The sequence below is a fragment of the Rattus rattus genome, chromosome 2 (genome assembly GCF_011064425.1).
Source record: "Rattus rattus isolate New Zealand chromosome 2, Rrattus_CSIRO_v1, whole genome shotgun sequence".
Lineage (NCBI taxonomy): Eukaryota > Metazoa > Chordata > Mammalia > Rodentia > Muridae > Rattus > Rattus rattus.
This window is the reverse complement of record NC_046155.1, coordinates 81,716,328-81,736,905: the sequence shown is the minus strand read 5'-3', so window position 1 is coordinate 81,736,905 and position 20,578 is coordinate 81,716,328. Positions and strand designations below refer to the sequence as shown.

The window sequence follows — 20,578 nt, the reverse complement described above, 5'->3', positions numbered from 1 at the left end:
TTATGTAATCCAGACTAACTCAAACACATGACCCTTCTCCCAAGTGCTGAGATTACAAATCTGCCCCATGAAGCCTGAGGGCTCTGTCTTTGAACTCTTAAGGAGCAAGAAGCTAGAACTAAGACTTATGTGTAAAGTTAAGATCCTCAGTGGGCTGTGGTTTCAGACTAAAAAGGCCAAAACTCCGGCTCCTAGCTCATGGGAGCTTGCTACTGAATTGAAGCTGTGGTGGAAAAACTGAATAAATCTCCAGAGAGAAATCAAAACAAGATGCTTTCTCCACATGGAGATGAGGGACATGAATTCACAGTGATCTCTAGTTGGGGAGTTTCTAGCTGAGAAATTTCACATTAAATTAAATCCCTGGAGCACCAGTATCTATATATACAAAGTTGTCTTGTTCTGGGGACACTCATAAAAATTAACTTATATGAGGTTTCCACAAAGTAATATACATTTAGTTATAAAGAAATCACTATAAAAGTATATGCCTGACTAAGCCATCTATAATTTAACATGATAAGGGGTAGTCAGAGCGTAGAACAATCAGGGTTAATACTTCAAGGATTAGGTATAGCCTCTGAAGTGGGCCAAATGGTACTCTCAGCTCGTTGAAGTTTCTCTCATGTCTGTGACTACAGGTTAGTCTTTATAGAGGCAACTAGGTTAACATAACATCTTTAAGGTTGACCCTGATTCAGTATGGGTGACTGATGTCCTTCTAAGAAGAAGTGGGGGTTAGGGGAGGCATGGATGCATAGAGGGAAGATCATGAGAAAATCATCAATAAGTCAAAGAGAAGGATGGCTGTTGCACATCTGCAAATCCCAACAGTCTGGAGGCTGAGGCAGAAATATCACAAATTTGTGGCTAGTCTGGGCTACATTGTGACTTCCAAAGCAGCCTGGGCTAGAAAGACCCTCTCTTAAATTAAACAAGCAGAGGCCTGGGGAGAATGGCTCAGCAATTCAGAGCACTGGCTGTTCTTCCAGAGGACTCAGGTTCATCCCAGCATCCACACAGTCCCAGGGGATCCAATGTCTTCCTTTAGTCTCCTCGGACACAGGCACTGCACACATGTGGTACATGGCCATACATGTAGGTAAAACATCCACACATAAAATAAATTTTAAAGCAAAGCAAACAGATTCCCTAAGTCTTAAATAAATTACATTACTTTTAAATAAAAACAATGATCCAAAGTGAGAGGCCTCAGAAGAAATCACCTCAGACACCTTTGTCTCGGGCTTGGAGCCTCAGTAACTGTGAGAGGGAAAATTTTGTTAACTCATTAGTCTGTTGTACTTTTGCTATGTAGCCTTAGCAAATTAATAGCATAGTGAAATTACCATGGAAGAAATACATGTGAGAAAGAAACAACAGTGGACTATAAACCACAATGGAACTCATAATTCTACTTTAAATAATGAACAAATAGAGCTGTTAGGCTGGGCATGGTGGCTGCACACACCTTTAATCCCAGTCTGGGAGGTGAAGGCAGGGGGCGGAGGCGGAAGGCAATGGCAGAAGCAGGCAGATCTCTGTGTTAACCTGGTCTCTCTACCAATCAAATTCCAGGCCAGTCAAACAAACATCCAAACTCCAAACCATCCAACCAGTCTAAAATCAAGTGGAACTTTTAGTAGATAAAGACTCCAAGCTCTGATTGACAAAGTAGACTTGTTTGAGAAATAAAAACCAGGTGGGATGGCACACACCTTTGATCCCAGCACTTGGAAGGCAGAGGCGGACAGATCTCTGATTTTGAGGCCAGCCTAGTCTATAGAGTTCCAGGACAGCCAGGGATACATAGAGAAACCTGATCTTGAAAATCAAACCAAGGAAGGAAAGGAGAGGGAGGAAGGAGGGAGGAAGGAGGGAATGGGGAGAGGAAAAGAAGAGGAAGAGGAGAGGCAGGGGAGAGAGAGAGAGAGAGAGAGAGAGAGAGAGAGAGAGAGAGAGAGATCATTATAGTCCATTTTCAGTATGAGAGCTCATCACTGAACTACTGGTATATATTCACAATATTACCCCCCAAAAATTATTCTTAGTCTGCTCTGGAGGTTGGTAGGGCAAGATTCAGACTTCAGGTAAAGAAGAGAAAGAATGGAGCATCTGGTCTAGTGGTGACTGCACACACCTTTGATCCCAGCACTTGGAGGCAGAGGCAGAGGCAGGCCAATCTCTGAGTTCAAGGCCACACTGGTCTAAAGAATGAGTTCCAGAACAGCCTGGGCTACACAGAGAAACCTGTCTTCTTGAAACAAAACAAAACATACAAAACCAAAAACCCAAGAATGGAGCATCTGTTTTGTTTGCTTTGTATGAATTATATTCAAAGTAAACCAAAGAGTTGACAGAGGAAAATTCTTCTGAGGTTCAGCCAATGAATGTGGAGGGAAGAACTAAAATACCATGTTGCAGGCCCTAATGCAATAACAATGCCAGAAATTATTTTTAAAGTCTTCTGATGCCATTAAATTAGAGGTTCCCCCAACAGAATTACCCAAAAAGCTTTATAAAACAGGGATGCTTAGATTTTGCCCTAAATATTTAAATCTAATTAGTCTAGGGCACACCAAGACTTTTCTTAGAGCGTTCCATGTAATTCAGGGGCAACCAAGATTGAGAGTCATTCAATGAAATGAGAAGAAGATAGGAAACCTAAAGGGAAGAGGTAGAGGTTCCAAGAGCTGGCTCCTATGACCATGACTCTTCTGCCTCCAGATAGCTTATGTAATCACATCTGGCCCACAGATAGCTTATATGATCATGCCTGACTCTTCAATAGTCCTCTTTAAAATGTATATGAGTGTTTTGCCAGCTTATATGTATCTGTACCACATGTGTACCTGATATCTAAAGAACTCAGAAGAAGGTATCAGATCTCCTGGAATTGGAGTACAGATGGTTGTGAGCCACTATGTGGCTGGGGACAAAACCCATGTCTCCTCTACAAGAACAGTAAGTTCTCTTAATGGTTGAGCCATCTCTCTAGCCCCACTACCAATAGTTTTAATCAGGAAAGAGAAGACAGCCAGGGAGCAGGTTCTACCAGCCTGTCCTCTGCCTGCAGAACATCACCCGTCAGACTCTATGGTCAGACACCACTGTCATCATCAGACCTTCTTTAAACCTTGCCCTCTATTTTCTGCTTTACTTTTCTTGGCTTTACTAGTTTTCTTTTAAAAAAAAAAGACACAAAAAGGACTTTTGAGTTAAAAAGACATCATCCTATAATGGATCTATATGTTAGCCTACTAGACACCACAGGCTAACAAAAAGAGCCTACTACTAATACTGGGTTATCTTTCTCAGAGTTGTTGTCCAGTGAGGTCCCACAGATCCCCAAACATTACAGGCTGTCGATGCTATTGGTTACTTTCCAGAATTTGACAGCAAGACCCTATTGCTCAGATGACCATATACTTGAGTCATAGAACACAGATGAAACAAGTTACTAATTACCTGGAAGCTTCATTTCTACTGGCTAGTCTTAAAATGCTAGAAGGTGCTGTTTGTGATGCTTGTGATCGTGGTTATTAATTGCCATTTCCAGCTGTGAATCTTGCACCTTCACTGTGAATCTTTCAATAAAGACTGGACTGACAAAACAGGCCCAATAGTGGTTCAATAGTGGCCCAGACATTATGTGTGTAACCAATCACAGTTTTTTAAAAACTGGATTTAAGTCCCACTCCACAAGTGAAACCCATACCTCAAATCATTATCAGGCCGAGAACAAATCATGGGTCATAAGGAAGAACCTACTACTACTATTCTGACAGATGGACATAGTAATGAGCTGACTCTTAATAATTTATCATTACACCCAGAGATTAGTGGATCTCTTTTATCAGAGAAGCTTCCTTTTGAAGTAGATGGTGATTGAAACAGAGACTCATAGGTAGTCAAGGAAGAGAGAATAGGAGACTGTAGAGTACTCAGCCCTAAACGAGACATCTACATCACATCTCTTCCTTTCAAGGATCAGGGGTCATTTTGGAAGTTGGGGTCAGAATGATTTTAAGAGCTAGAGGTGGTAGAAAACAAGGAAACAGCACTTTCTGGATATAGTAGGGCAGTGGCACACATGAACATACCAAAATTGTGATGGAATGCACAAAATCTCTGCGAGCTCAAACCAGCTAAAATCTCAACACAGAGAGTGGAAGTAGGCATAAAGTTTCACTCATGACTGAGAAGCTATTGGCAACTGGGAGAGAAAGAGTCAGTTTAGCTGGTAACAATAAGCCAGTCACTCTTCAGTGAAAGGCCACATACCCAAGAATATGTGGTCAACATGAGCTGGACTTGATGGATTTATTTAAAAAAGAAAAACAGAGAACACAAAGTTGGGTGGGTAGGAACTAAGAGAAATGAAACTCCCAAAGGGGTTGGGGGAAAGAAAAGAAAAAAATCAAAACAGAAAAAAACAGACTTAGGTAATGAAAGCAGATACACTAAAAAGGGGTTGTGTGTTTTTGACATGAATGTTTGGTCACACAGGAACCTTGTACCAATTCACTTCAGCTCCCTCTATATTCCTCCCAGGACTGGGTGTGCTAAGTTTTTCCTTGTCAAAGGCACATGCCAAACTCCCCAGCTACCACAGAAAACCCCTATTTACCTCTCCTTGAATTCCTTGTACTCCTTCATTTAACAACAGAATAAACAAGAATGTGAAAATCTCCTGAGAGAAGAGAAAGCAACTCAACTCCAGTCAACAGCCTTAACAGGTCCACATGTTCAAACTGTTTCTGGAAATAAATATCTAACTACTGAAAGGAGTTTGCTCTGGGGAGGTAAAGCAGGAAGATGGGCCTCTCACCCCACATCTGGCTTCCAAACCTCAGAATGATTGCCATCTGTGGTGGTTTAAATATGCTTGGCCCAGGGAATGGTACTATTATGAGATATAGCCTTGTTGGAGTTAAGTGTGGCCTTGGAGGAAGTGTGCCACTGTGGGGGTAGGCTTAGAGACCCTCCTCTTTGCTGCCTGGAAACAGTCTTCTCCACGCTGCCTTCAGATCAAGAGGTATAACTCCCAGCTCATTCTCTAGCCCCATGTCTGCCTGGATGCTGCCATGCTTCTTGCCATGATGTTAATGGACTGAACCTCTGAAACCTGTAAGCCAGCCCCAATTAAATGCTGACCTTTATAAGAGTTGCCTTAGTCATGGTGTCTTTTCACAGTAATGAAAACCCTAACTAAGACAGCATCCTAGGCCATGCCACCTTCTGTCTAAGAAATGGTCCATGCACAGTAGGATAGTGAATATGCCTGGTCTCTTTCTTGAAGCTGCTAGCAACAACATCCCCCATCTTACTTGTAACCAGAAAAATGTCTCCACACCTTGTCAAATATGGCTACGGGAAGCAAAATCTTACCCTTGTTGAACCATAATCTTATACCTTGCTGAAATTTAAAAAAAATATATAGGGAGTATTAAAAATTTTTTTAATAAGTTTTTAAAAAGTTTTTAAAAATTTGATATGCAATAGAGAACATGCTTCAAGAAGATGATGATAAACTCAGAGTTAATGTAATCCTGGACTTGGCCCCTATCATACTAAAGAGAAATGTGTGTGTGTGTGTGTGTGTGTGTGTGTGTGTGTGTGTGTGTGTGTGTGTGGGGGTGGGGGTGGAGTCAGAGGGACAACCAGACGTTCATCCTCCACCTTGCTTCAAAAGGGGTCTTTTTGTTTTGTTTGTTTGATTGAGACAGGGTTTCTCTGTGTAACCATGGTTGTTCTGGAACTCATTCTGTAGACCAGGCTGGCCTTGAACTTAGAGATCTGCCTGCCTCTGCCTCTCATGTGCTGGGACTAAAGATGTCACCACTTCCCAGTCAGACAGGCTCTCTTCTTCACCACTGTTTATTTTAGTCTAGGTGGGAGGCCTGCCTCTGTGCATTCTCCTATCTCTGATCCCTTCTCTCCATAGGATCCTTGAATTACAGACACTTTGCACACCATCCAGCTTTATAAAAGGTTCAGTTCCTCATATATGCATGGCAAGTGCTTTACCCACAGCTATTTCCACACACCCCTTCTGTATTATAAGGAAAGTTTAAAAGAATTATCAACAGTTAAAAATGGTTAATCCCATCTCTGGATTTTTTTTACAATTAAATATGATAATATTTATTTGAATTCATCACTTTATTTTAACATCTGTATAGTCAGTCTTTCTTTTTCTTTCCATCTCTGGATTTTTTTTTCAATACGATGATCTTGTGGTTCTGAATTCACTGTCCCAGATATTGTGATCCCAGGTTGGGTTAAGGAGTGGTTGTCTCCCTTAAATGAAGTTTTTACTTGCCTTATCCAGTCCAATGCTTTGCTTGAACCAGGCCTTGTGGCATATGTCTATAAGCACAGTATTTGAGAGCCAGAGGCAGGAGGATCATTAGTTCAAGACCAGCCTAGGCTAAATATTAGAACCACAACAGCAAAAAAGGGAGGGTGAATAGGGAGAAAGGAAGAAAACAAGTGTGGATTCCTATGCTTAGTTGTCTTTCAAGAGAAGGTCAGATAGGTTCGTGACTCCTGCTATCAACCACTACATTCTAAGCATTCAGTATTTCTCATACAATGTTCTGCCCTTACCTGCCATGGGGTCTGCACCTGGAGACAGTATGAAAATCAGTGGTGCACAACAGCTGGAATCATTGTAGGATCCCTGGAGATCAAAAGTTGGGGCTTCGATGAATACCTTTCCCATGGTTTCAGAGATGAAGTCTTGAATGGCTGGGACTATCTTGTCAGGCCGCAAACATCGCAAGATTGCCATCTTTTCCAGTGCTTGAAGGTATACCCAAGGGGAAGGTAGTGACTCGTCTTGTGGCCAGGCTGAGTCATAGATTGCCTTCCATTCTGTCAGATTCCGTGACAAATCATCCATCAGACCTTTGAGTTTCGGTAAGGAGGAAGCTCGAACAATCTCACCCCATGACTTCTCTGATAACCATTCTGGAGCTGGGTTGGGGAAAGGATTATCCAGGGCCACACCTCCAGTTAAAAGGAAGTACCAAACTTCCTCATCGATTGCCTTTTTTTCCTTCAAGAGGCCAATGGTCAGGAGGAGGGAGAAAAGTAGCTTATCTTTCTCAAACAGTGAGCGGCACACATTGTTATAGATGCTGAGAGTGAAATGTTCGATGATGTACTCAATCCGCAGATCCAGTTCATCGCTCTTGTTGCTATTTGCTAGAGACAGCACATAGAGGTTGATGAACCATGTCAGAGAATACTGGTACATAGGCTCAATGTGGGCTAGGTCAGAGATGCAGAAAAAGATGGCAGCAGAATGAATAGCCACAGGCTTGTAGCCCATCCGGGTCTCATCAATTTGTGTTTCTGTCACAGAGGCTATTTCTTGCTTCTCAGAGATTTCTTCAGACAGGATTTTTGAAGAGGACAAAACTTTGATGGCTGTCTCATCTTCAAGGATGTTGCCCTCAGACAGGGATAGGACCTCTAGAATCTTATCTTCAATTTCCTTTAGCTGTTTCTTATTCTCAGCACTTTCTAAAATTAACTTGTTCTTTTTCTCTTCGAGCTCTGGCTTCTCCTTGGCAGCCACAATACCAAGAAGTTGATCTTGGAGACCCAAGGGTGTGATCATGAAGTTGAGGAGACAGACTTTCACTGCCACTTCAGGGAGATAATGCGGATTCCTCAGACGGGTGGTTATATAGAATTTAAATTCCCTTGAATATTCAATAATATTTTCACCCAGTCTCATGTACTCTACTCCTTGCTGTTTGAATGTTGCCTTGAGCAAGATGGGTTCAATAAAGGCATCCAGCTCTTCTCCAACATTTTCCAACAAGACAGGGGTGCCAAACTGCAGGGCATTTTCCAGAGTCCTCACATAATTAGTATCAGAAAACTTAATGACAGATAGCTTGTTTGTTTTCTCCATATTCTTCACCCACTTATTGGCCTGTCCCTGAGGGTCAATCATTAAAGGCCAACGTCTGGAATTGGACACAATGATGCCATTGTCAACAGAGAAGGAGTCAACAGGAAGCCCTGCTATCTGCCAGGCACGGATTTTTATGGGATCCCCTAAGGTGTTGCTGAGGCTGAAGTCAACGGAGCCTGGGATGACCTTGTCCTTACAGGAAATCAACCATTCCGTTTGGCATTGGGCCCGATAATCCACCGTGAAGGCACCCAGGTAAGCCACAGTACCAGAGGACAACAAAACGTCCCCCGTCAGGTTATCATAGCGGATCCCCAGCAGCCGGGCAGCTTCTGTCCATCTGTCCTTCTCTCCACCAAGACCACTAATCAACTTTTCTGCCCTGATGAGCTTCTGGGAGCAGATTTCTATATTTTCCTCCAGCATATTTTTCTTACTGTTCATCAGTTCAAACTCATCATTCAGAGCTTGGAGTCGGTCCTCCACCAGCTTCAGCTCTGCCCGTTTCTGGTTCAGCTTATGCATCTGTATCTCCAGCTTCCCCTCAGCCTCCCTCAGTCGCTCCCGTTTGGGAGCCACTACCTTGGCCACTCGGTCATACACTTCCATGGCCCTCACCCACTTGCACAGGCCCTCACAGGCAGATGATACATTTTTAATGACAGCTGGCTGGAAATCAGGGTGATCAATAAACCTTTCCCGGATCCGCTTCATGATCACCGGAGAGATGTTGTCTTTGTCGTACGTCTTGAGACTTTCCAAGAACTTTAGATCTCCAAGGATCTTTCTTGATACTCCCCAGTAATCTTCTATCATTTTACCTGCCCAGCGTAGGAAACAGAGATGTGTTAGGACATTTCAATTAAGATGTACTATTCTACATGCTACCTCCAAGCTCCTAGTCAGGGAGATGCAGGAAAACTTATCTTCTTCATCTGAAGAGCCCTTTGCCTACTTTATAAGTAGCAACTAGTTGGGTCCAGACCACTATCCTGTCTGTCTGTCTGTCTATCTATCTATCTATCTATCTATCTATCTATCTATCTATCTATCTATCTATCTATCATCCTATCTATCATTCTATCTATCTATCTATCTATCTATCTATCTATCTATCTATCTATCTATCTATCTATCTATCATCGATCTCTTTATCTATCATCTATCTACCTTGAGACAGAGTCTTACTAAGTAAGCCCAGGCTAGCCTTAAATTTGTTTGTGATCTTTCTGCCTCAGCTTACTGGGTGCTGTGACATAAACTGAATGAATTCCTCCTCTGATTCCTTTATCACTGGAGAGAACCACAGAAGCCACACCCAGGGGCATATGTTTATTCACAAATCTGGGAGGCAGTTTGGATGAAACATAGCCAGTTCTTCTGTAATGGACAGGAAGTGAGGAGGCAGTGGCCTTGGAGGAGGAGCTTGCTGGCTTAGATTAAGACAGGAGGCTACCTATAGTCTGCCCAGAAATGAACTCAGGCCCTCTTCTCCTCAATGCCCTTTCGGTCAACAACCAGTCAAGTGATTTTCAATCCTACCTGTGACTGTGCTTCTCTGGCTGATACGTTAGGAAGCAAATGAGAGCTGCTTTAGCTTATGCCATTCTGGGGCTCGTGACAAGAACCATACTTGAGACATAATATGGAGTATAATGTACCCATCCCTTAGTACAAGCACATCAAGGAGCCCACTACTTCCTATGGAGGACTTGGTCTGCATTCTGGAAGATTATCTGCTTCATTTAAATCCAAGGTGCTCAAAGCTCACTCAAGTGCTCTTTTTTTCTTTTTTTTTTCTTTCCAGAGCTGAGGACCGAACCCAGGGCCTTGCGCTTGCTAGGCAAGTGTTCTACCACTGAGCTAAATCCCCAACCCCTCCAAGTGCTCTTTTGTTCCATTCAATTGTAGTCACTAAGTTCCAAAGGCTTGGCAAATAACAAACATAGTGTAATGGCAGGGTCTGAGCTGGTAACTGGAGACCCACAGTAAGAACTGGCATTCATAACCAGGACACGTTCTATCTGAGTGGGTCTCAACTCCGCCTATATACCTTAGAAGCAACCAAAGGACTTAAACTGCCTGGCTTCAGGTTGCACCCAAGACCAGTGAAGTAAATGTCTTTAGAAACAGGGCGTTGCCTTCAGCATTCCTTAAGGTTACCGTGTGACTCTGTACCCCAGCAGCAGTTTTACAGGCTTCTCCAAAGTCTGATGCTGGGGAGACTGCCTGGTGAATAAAGTGCTTGCTGAACAGACAAAGACCTGAGCCTGGATCTCTGTACTCAAGTAAAATCTGAACTTGGCAGCGGGTTCTGGTAATCTCAATGTTGAGCCTATGGTTACAGGAAGATCCTGGGAGTTCAGTGACCAGCCAGTGCAGCCTAGTCAGCAAGCTCTAGGTTCAGTGAGGGACCTGGTCTCAAACAGTAAGATGGAGAACAGTTGTAGAAAATACCTTAAGTAGGCCCCTGACTTCCATAAGTGCATACAAGGCTGAGTACATTTTATGTATATGCAAGCACTCAAGCACACACACGAAGTCCAGACCTGCTCTGTCATTTCTCATCATCTATATCTTCTTTGAACAACTGTTCAAAGGACGGAGCCAGCCAGACAAGAAGGAATGCTAAGCAAAGAGAAGCAAGGCCTAGAAGCTGTCAAAGGAAGGGTTAGGGGTTTCTAGCATTTCAGAAGGAATGCAGGCTAGCAAAGTTCCTCCGGGACAGGGTGGCTCAAAGGGCAGGCAATTTTGAAACTTCACATGCCCTCTGAAGGCACTCTTTGTAACAGAAAGTCCTATATCAGAATCTCTGCTCTTTTTGGAGGAATTCTCATTATGTAGCCCAGGCTGACCTCAGATTCCCAGTCCTCTGCAGTGCAGTGTGGGGGTCATAGCCTGGCCGTCCCGCATGTCTGCCTCTCAAATTTTTCCCCTCCATCCCTTGCTGTTCTTTTCTATTTCTTAATATCTGCACCCTTTTGTTTGGGCCTCTAGCTTTTCATTTCCAATTACTGTTTCTTCCCCACTCCAACCACTGTGTGTGTGTGTATGTGTGCGTGTGTGTGCTTCCGTCTCCCTTCCTCCTGCCTCACCCCCTTTCTGTGTCTTTGTAGCCCAATGGATGGCTCTGCTTCTTTATCTCCATTTCTCTCTCACCCTCAGCATTTTTTGCCTCATTTGGTTTTTGTTGTTGTTGTTGTTTAGTTTTTTTTCCCCGGGACACTTCCTATCTTTCTGTATCTCCCCCTCCCCCTTTCCCTCTTCCGTTCTCTTTCCCTCCCCTGCTCTGTTTTCCTGTCTCTGCCCTCATTCTTCCTGAGTTCTTTCCCTTGTGGTCACATGTTTATTGATTCAGTATAATTTGTGTGCGTGTGCATATGTATGTGCGTGAGTGACCTTGTCTAAGTGATGTCCAGGTCTCTATTTCTCCTCTCTCTCCTCCCCCCTCTTTACTGTGTGTATTCTGTTTCTTGTTCTCTCAGTTTCTGACTTTCTCTTGAGTGTGATCACATACACATTTGCATCTCCTAACCTCCATTTTCAGTCTTCAATCTAGGGCACTGATGAAGTTTATCCCCTACATAGATACCTGCAGTTTTCAGTTGACTGAGTGGCTAAAGGCTGGTCAAGAAAGATTTACAAATGTGAAGCTGGTTCACTGAGTAAAATGCTTGCTGCATAAGTAAGGGCACCAGAGTCTGGATCCCAGCACCTATGTAGAAAGCCGGGTATGGCAGTGCACACTGGTATTCCCACTCACAGCTGAGGAAGCAGACAGGAGGATTCCTGGAGTTTGCTGGCCTGCCAGTCTAGCTGAATTGGTAAGCTCTAGTTTTGGTGAGATCCTTTCTCAAAAAATAAGGTGGAGAATGGATGGAAGATAGTCACTGTCAACCTCTAATCAATACACACATGTGCAGAACCACCCTCACATATACATGCATGAGCACACACTTGAGCGTGCGTGCAAACACACACACACACACACACACACACACATATCACTAAAATCTTTGAACACATATGTACATGCTGATACTTCCAAATTCCTCTAAAACACAAGGGCCCTGGAACATGATGGCTTGGATCTGGAGTAATTACCGGAGCCACTGGGGTCTGGCTTCCTCTCTGGCTTCAGCCCCTTCATGACGCAAATGCTCTCCATAACCAGTTTGACAGGGCCTGGTGGGTTCTGCATGGACTTCACCAGTGTGATGTCAGCTGGGTTCAGGGTGTCCAGGGCAGCAAGTGCAGCCTCAAGTGCTGGCATGGCCTCAGCCAGGTCTCCCTCACATTCATTCTGTGGAGAACAGGGACAAAAAGAATGGGTAATCAGTGCCTGGTACAGAGGAAACAGCAGACGGCTTCTCTGTGACCAGGTGCCCTTCAAGGTCAGGGACTCTCCCTGGGAGTTCTGTTCTTGAAGGACTGCCTGGCCTCTCAAGATTGCAGTTTGGATGTCCTGAACATTTGAGAACCTATTTTTGTGACCTTAAAAAAAAACAAACAAACGAGGCATTGCTCAAATTAGGGCAGTACATATTTATTTCAGATTTTTTCAAATATATTTTTATGTGACATGAGATGCTTAACTCTTTTAGGTAATATATATATATATATTTGTAGATTATGGTTATCTTTTTGTATAGCACTAGGATTAATTTAATTTTTTCCAATGAACCTACGCTCTAATTCCTAAAAAAAGAATTCTTTTGTTTGTGTTTTGTTTTTTTGCACATTCATGTTGGTGTGTGTGCCCATGCATTCCCGCTTACCACTGAATGCATGTGGAGGTCAATGGACAACCTCTGGGGTCAGTCCTTATCCTCTTCTACCTTGTTTGAAGGAGGTCTCCTGTAGTTAATCTGCCCTGGAACATCTGGGGGTCCTTCTGCCTCTGGTTCTCATTATGCTGGGATGCTGGGAATGTTACCGCACCTAGCTTGGCCTCAGCCTCCTAAGTCTGTATTCTTGTTCTTATTGCTGTTTTTGTTTGTTTTAAGACTCCTTCATGGGCATTCATATAGAAAACATCTAGAATGTTTGTTGATCCCATTGTTTAATTTTTAATTTTGATAGTGCCAGGGATTGAGCTCAGATAGGCACTCTACCAGTGAGCCACACCCCTGACACTTTGGTTACTTTGACAATGACTGCCACCTTTGTCACTTTTATTTTAAACCTATAATTTCTCTCTGTTGCAGATCCTCAGATAGGCTACGGACAGAGTCAAGCCTGAGGACAGGGTAGACAAGCTGAGGATGGAAAATGGGGATGGCACCTAGAGCTGTGTCGGAGTTGGAGATAGGGTTGAAGTTAGCCAAATGGTAAGTGTATGCTTTAGTCACTGTTTGATAAATTTTACCTATTCACTAACACTACCTGGCTTTTTTTTTTTTCCGGAGCTGGGGACCGAACCCAGGGCCTTGAGCTTGCTAGGCAAGTACTCTACCACTGAGCTAAATTCCCAACCCCCACTACCTGGCTTTTAATATTAGTTAATTTTTTAATTTGTTTATTTGTGTGTGTGTGTGTGTGTGTGTGTGTGTGTGTGTGTGTGTGTGTGTGTGTGTGTGCGCGCGCGCCTACCACAGGGATCGTATGCATGCTGGAGGACAACTTGCAGGAATCAGTTCTCTCCATGTGGATCCCAGGGATTGAACTCAGGTCGTCAGGCTGAACAGCAAATACATTTACCTGAGTCACCAGTCCCTGTTTGTTAATTTAAACATGAAATCAGTATAATGTAATATCATGCATTTATTAAATAAAATGAATCACCTATGCTTGCTAGAACATGGGTGAACTGAATAAACATCACGTTAAGTGAAAGAAGCCATCTGTTGTGTGACTCCATTTCTATGAAGTATTCAGAATGGGCAAATCTATGGAGGCAGGTGAGTAGTTACCTACAGTGGAGGAGAGGAGGAGTGGCTGCTAAGGGGAATAGAATTTCTTTGGGGGGTGGTGGTGAAAATGTTCTAGAGGTACATGGTATCTAATGTTTGCATGACCATGGGAATGTACAAAACTGTAATGAATTGCACAACTTTTAAGGGAGAGCATTAAAGGTATGTGCATTATATTTCAAATTTAGAAAGAAACAAAGAAACTAAGAGAAAAAGAAAGAAAGTTTGCCACAGTAGAACTTCACAACTGAGAGGGCTCTTTTGGGTTAATTAGTAACTTGAATTCTATCATAGAAAAAAAATTACAAAAACATAAAAATGAATTAGTCAAAGTCACACAGTGGATGAGTCATGAGCTGGTTCCTGGATACTCATTTAGTGAATTATCTATTAGTTCACTGAATCTTGGGTGATCATACAGTTATGACTGAAGTGGAACTTCACAGGAAAATGTCAACTGTTTATTTGTGGCATGATCTTTCTATGCATACCAAAATGTCCTTAAATGTGCTGTGTAGCTCAGGCTGGCCTAGAACTCATGAATTTCTCGCCTCTGCCTCCTGAGTGCTTGTATTATGTGTGGAAGTCTTTGTAACACACGATTTTATTGTGGATAAGCAAACAAAATAAAAGTTGTTTTTCCTTTCTCACGGCTGGCGACCCCTCCATGGAGCCTGGCACCTCTGCTCCTCTTTCTAAAGGACAACCTTAACCTGCAGATCAGTTTTGCAAGCTGGTTTGCCAGGTGGCTCTAAAGGGCCTCTTACTGTGATGTATCTGTAAAGGAGAGTCTCAATAGTGGTTGTGTGTCAGTCACCAAGCATCACCGAGGGCACCTCCACCCAGAGATTCTGAGTCACTCAGTCTAGGTGGGGTCTGCATTCTCAACTCCGTGGGCGACTCTGTCAGTGACTTTGTCAAGGAATGCTATTTGACATAGAAATGCTGAAATCAAAGAGCAGGAGGGAATCAGCTTCATTTGTGACCTCCTTCCCAAGGTCATTGAGCTGTCTCTATGAGGGGTTGGGATGACAGTGCAGTTGCTGAAGTGCCTTCTGCAAATGTGTGAGGAGCTAAGTTTGTGCCCTGGCACCCTCACAAGAGCTGGCCATAGTGGTGTAAAAGCCTACTGCCAGCAGACCTAGTAGAATCAGAGGTCTCCAGGTTCAGTGAGAAGCCTTATCTCAAAAAATAAAAGTGTAGATTGATTGGGAAAGAAATCTGATGTCAGCCTCTGGTCCCCACAACACCCATATAAAGATGTGCACATACCCATAACAACAAGCACATACACCACAGTACACACCATACACATAATAACAACTACACACACAAATGTGTACACACCCACAAAAAGTACATACACTATATAAACACACCCTACTGCACACACAAAGATGTGCACACGCTTACAATAACAAGCCATAGACTACACATACATACTACACATGAGTACACACACATACAAATGTGCACACAGCCACAAAACAAGTAGATATAATACCCAAATCCAAAAAAAGTATACATACATTAACAAGTACATATATCACACATATTCCCAAACACAGTATCTAAAAAATATCTTGGAAAACTAGTATGGTAAGATGTTAAGGTAAAACAAAGCACTGTGAAAATCACAATCATACGTAATTGCGTCATATAACCAGGAGCACGTTTCAAATTAGAGCCAAGACGTTAAGAAATTTTTTTTCAAAAAAAAGTTCATGTGTTATTGTGACCCATAATTGTATGATTAAAAACTTTATATTTAGAAATGGCCCTTGAGTGTCAGCAATTCAGGGGCTATCAGGTATTGAACAAGCATATTTTGACAAAATGAAATCTATGCTGCAGTAATTTTGGAAGATTATCCCCAGTAAGGGGGAGGATGTGATGTTGTTTCTTTGTTTGATGGTACCCGCAGCATTCAAGGCTAGCTGTCTTTGCTGTGCAAATGCCAGATGACAAACCCTTGCCATGACTGCCAAGAACCTGCCAGCAAGAAGCGGCTGCACTCGTGAATCGAGTGATGGGAGCCATCTCCATCTCACTCAGTCTCCAAGTCTCTGCACGAATGTTTGCTCTGTGGGGCCTCAGACATGTGGGGTAGGTCCAGTGTTCTGCACGCTGCCACTTTTAGAGATTGTTGAGAATGGAGAAATGTAGCAGTCCTCGTGGGGAGAAAGACCACAGCCCTGAAAACTTCAGGAAGACACTCTGTCCAAGAAAAGCCTCAGGGTAACTGTGGGGCAAGACTGAGTTTCTTTCTTCTCCTCCCTGGGTGGTTTCCTTCACCTGACTCACCTTCAGGACTTGCAGGATCTGGGCTCAGATGGCACCACATCAGACCCCGCCCTTACCACTGAAACCCAGGGCGGTGGTTTATTGACCAGGGTGTGGCGAGAAGTCCCTGTCAGATCCTCATAAACCCCATGGCATTGCTCATCTGCCTCCTGACCTAGCAGGTTCGCTGTTTTCACTGACATTCCGAGCAGAATCCTGGCTGGGATGCTCCCTTCCAGATGGTTCCTACACTTGATGAGACGCTAGGCTAACGCACTGAGTAGAGGGCGATGGACATCTGTTTCAGAGAACAACTAATGTGGACCTCAGGCACATGCTACACACTTTACATACTCTTAATTCATGTATTTACTTATTTATTTGTATGAGTATTTCCCTGACTGTATCTATGTGTACCACATATATGGCCGGTGCCCGAGGAGGCCAAGAAAGGGTGTTGGACGCCCCCTGGAATTAAAGTTACAGATACATGGGTTGGGGATTTGGCTCAGTGGTAGAGCGCTTGCCTAGGAAGCGCAAAGTCCTGGGTTCGGTCCCCAGCCCCGAAAAAAAGAAAAAGAAAAAAAAAAAGTTACAGATACATGTAAGCCATCACATGAGCCCTGTGCCTGCACAACTAGGGCTTTTAGACACTGAGAAATCTCTCCAATCCATGGGTTTCTTTGTTTGTTTGTCTGTCTGTTTTTTATTTTCCTCAGTAAACCTAGGAAGGAGCAGAGCTGGCAGTGCTCTTTGGCTGCCTGGGTACAGTACAGAATCATGAATGAGCTGTAAAGGCCCACACACCCAGGGGTCAGGGCACTGAGGCGAGAGCAGGAATTGAACTTGAAGGGGCTTGGGGAGCTAGAACGCAAAAGGTCAGTAGCTTCTTACTCCTGTGGATAGGCACAACCCAAGAAAGCAGAGCCAACGTTGCTAGAGTCCTAATTATTTTTTCCCTAAGGAAAAGCAAATATTTCAGATTTTTTTTCACTTGAAATTACTTGCATTTTAAAAGTTAACTATTTCTGATTTAGAATAAAACATCTCTGAGTGTGGTTGTCACACACACACACACACACACACACACACACACACACACAATCCTAGTACTCAGGAGGCTGAGGCAGGAGGATCATGAGCTCAAGGTCAGTTTGGGATACATAGCAAGGCCCTGCCTCAAAATGAGTCAATAAAATCTTCTATGCACCCCAGGACACATGTGGTCCCCAGCTGCCAGTCTGCAACTTCTGGATTCATGGTCATATGCCATGGTTCTGGGTCAAAGAACTCTAGGTCTGAATCATGCCACTTGGTGGCCATGCAACTTTGGAAAAATCTTGTGTCATGATTTCCTCATATGTCAAGTGGGAATGAATGATTCTGTATGGTGTGTATCATAGTGTATTATAAGGCTGTTAGTAGTCAAGAGAATGAGTACCAGAGAATATACTCTTCCATGAGGAAAATGATTTTTTTTTATCTCACTCATTCCTATTTTCCCCAACTAAAAATGAACCAGCACATAGTAGGTGTTTAATATGTTAAATATGAGGAGTGTCTAGTATAATCATTTTACCATAGAATGACAAATTGCCCATTAGAATCTGGTTCCTGGCACCTGGAAATGGCTATATTTTATGGTTTCTATTATGTCTTCTTTCTGAGCCACTAAGACCGCAAGTGAACCAACTTTCACAATCCAGGACATGGTGTTCATTGTGAATTCTGAGAACAGGGAGGGATCAGACCCTCTGAAAAACATCTACCAGAGGTCAGGTCTCAGGATTCACTGGAGAGATGCCAATTGGAAGCCCTGTACTTTTCAAGAAAATGACTCATGACCTATTTCGGACAGATGCCAGACACAGGCTGCCTCTTGCTCAAACTCATGCTTGAAAATGGCTGAAGGAATTCCCTAATGAATTCCCTAATTCCTTCAGGCACATGGACAAATGCCTTAGTCTAGGTGTCCTGAATCTTGGCATATAGTCCTGTCAATGGTCTACAGGGCTCTGTGAGGCTATTCACCCTGACCCCAATGCTAGCAATGTTCACATACTGACACCTGTCATTCATTAAGTGCCTGTAATCCTCAAATGGAATCACTTATCGGGAGTGCTCTGAGACCTATGCAATCGTCACATCAGTGCTAATGAGGCTATCTTCTGTTCTCTGAATGTGTGGTGATCCTTTCTCAGCATGCACCTACAAATGCAGTCCTCTAGGTTCAATATTCTGCCATCCAAAAGACATCTGTTCCGTATATACACACACGTTAGGCGGGAATGAACAAAAATGTGACAGAGGTGAAGAAGATGGCATGGGGATACGGATAGGCAAGGAGAGCAGCCAGTGCAAAGGCCCTGGGGAAGGAATAACCAGAAAGCCATTGCAGCCAGGGCACAGTGAATGAGGGGAAAGTTAACAGATGAGATCATACTGAGTCCCAGCTTTGACTCAGGATGGGATAGTGAACAGATGGCCAAGAACCTTCTCCACTAGCTCCTAACTGGTGATCCAGAAAACCCACTCGCCCTTTCTGAGTCTCCATTGTCTCATCTGCAAGGTGGGCACAACCACGTACATTCGTTAGCTCCTGCTGTACCTCTGTGCTGGTCATACCTTGATTGCCTGAGAAATGGCAGCAGCAGCATTAGCCTCCTTCTCATCTGCCTGCACCAGCAGTTTCTTGGCATCAGCTTCTTTTGTCTCCATTTCAATTTTCACCATCATCATCGCTGTATTCTCTGAGGTCTGGATGAGCTGAGGCTGGAGGGCGGTCAGCTCTACCTGCATGACAGCCACCTGACAAGGAAGAGGGGCAGGAGAGACAGGATCAGAAGTGCCAATGCTAAAAACGAAGTTGGTCAAGGCAAGCGTGGTTCTGTAATACAGCACAAATGCAGACAGGAAGGACGGCTGGTTTTGACATGTCACTGGACATAGACTCGTTGACCAATATTTATGTCCCTAATCTTTCAACACTTGGTTGTTGAGTCTACACTGAGTGTTGCAGTTTCTAGAGTTGTACAAAGCACAGGCACACAATGGCAAGCAAATATGTTAGCAAGATGGTTTCTTCCTCATTAGGTTTCTAGGCTACTGTTTGGTATAGGAGAGAGAGAGAGAGAGAGAGAGAGAGAGAGAGACCAAGTCATAAAACTATTAAAAGCCACTGTATGTGTGTGTATGTGTGTGTGGGTGGGGTAGGGTGGGTGTGCTCCCCCATGCAAGCCCTCACATTTGGAGATTAGAGGTTGATGTTAGGTGTGTTTTTTGGCAGATATGTTGAGGAGAGGGTCTCACAAAAGTGGAGCTGCCTAACTGACTAATTTGGCTAGCCAGCCTGGTGCAGAGATCCTTTGACCTGCTGGGGTTATAGGTGGGCTGTTATGCTCACCTGGCATATATTTGAACTCTGAGAATCTGAACTTTTGTCTTTACACTTTTGTGGTAAGTGTTTTATCCCTGGTCCATTTTCGTAGCTCCTAGGTTCTAAAGCTACTTTTAATTTGATACAACACACACACACACACACACACACACACACACACACACACACACACAGAGAGAGAGAGAGAGAGACAGAGAGAGACAGAGACAGAGACAGAGAGAGGAGAGAGAGAGAGAGACAGAAAGAGAGACACAGAGACACAGAGGTAGAGACAGAGAGACAGACAGAGAGGGAGAGAGAAATCACAGGCTAGCCTTCAACTCACAGTACAGTCAGACTCTTAAGCTCTTAATTCTCCAGCGCAGTCTCTAAGAGTCTTGAGGTTACAGGTGAGTCCCACCAGGCTAAGCAAGAGGAAACTTACAAGTCTACTTTTTCTAGTGCTGCAGACAGAATGTTTGCCTCCCAATGTATATGTTGAAGCTTAATTCAGAGATAAGGATATTTGGTAATGGGACCTTTGGAAGTCATTAGGGTTAGATGAGGTCAGGAGAGTAGTAGCCTCAAGATGGGATAAATATCCTTAGTTAGAGGAAGAAACAAGAGATCTGTCCTTTCTACAATGTAAAAACCTATCAAGATCATTGTCTGGGCTAGCAGGATGGCTCAGCAGGTAACGGTGCTCACTATACGGCTTAACAACCTGAGCTAGACTCCCCAGAATCCGTGTAAAGGCTGAAGCGGAGGGCTGGCAGGATGTCTAATATTGGGTAAAACCACTTGCCTTCAAGCCTGACAGCCTGAGTTCTAACCCGGAGTCAACGTAGAACAAGGCACAGAGTAATTCCTGCAGGCTGCCCTCGGGTTTGCACACTCAGGCTGCAGCACACACACCCTCCCCTACTCCCACATGCATGTAACAATGAAAAAAAAAAAAAAGGTTTTAAGTATAAGAAGTAAACCTGATTCCAGCAATTTGCCAACACACACATGCGCACACGCAACACATTAAAAATTAAATCACGGGGGTAAAGATGGCTCAGCAGTTAAGAG

General features: G+C 43.6%; 1 protein-coding gene across 1 annotated transcript in view; it reads right to left on the bottom strand.

The window, feature by feature from the left end:
* Positions 1-20,578, bottom strand: part of Dnah3 (dynein axonemal heavy chain 3) — a 169,665-nt gene that overhangs the window by 21,547 nt on the left and 127,540 nt on the right. The window contains 3 exon segments of the mRNA XM_032892767.1: positions 6,613-8,754; positions 12,038-12,236; positions 18,754-18,936. Coding sequence (XP_032748658.1) covers positions 6,613-8,754; positions 12,038-12,236; positions 18,754-18,936 — 2,524 coding nt within the window.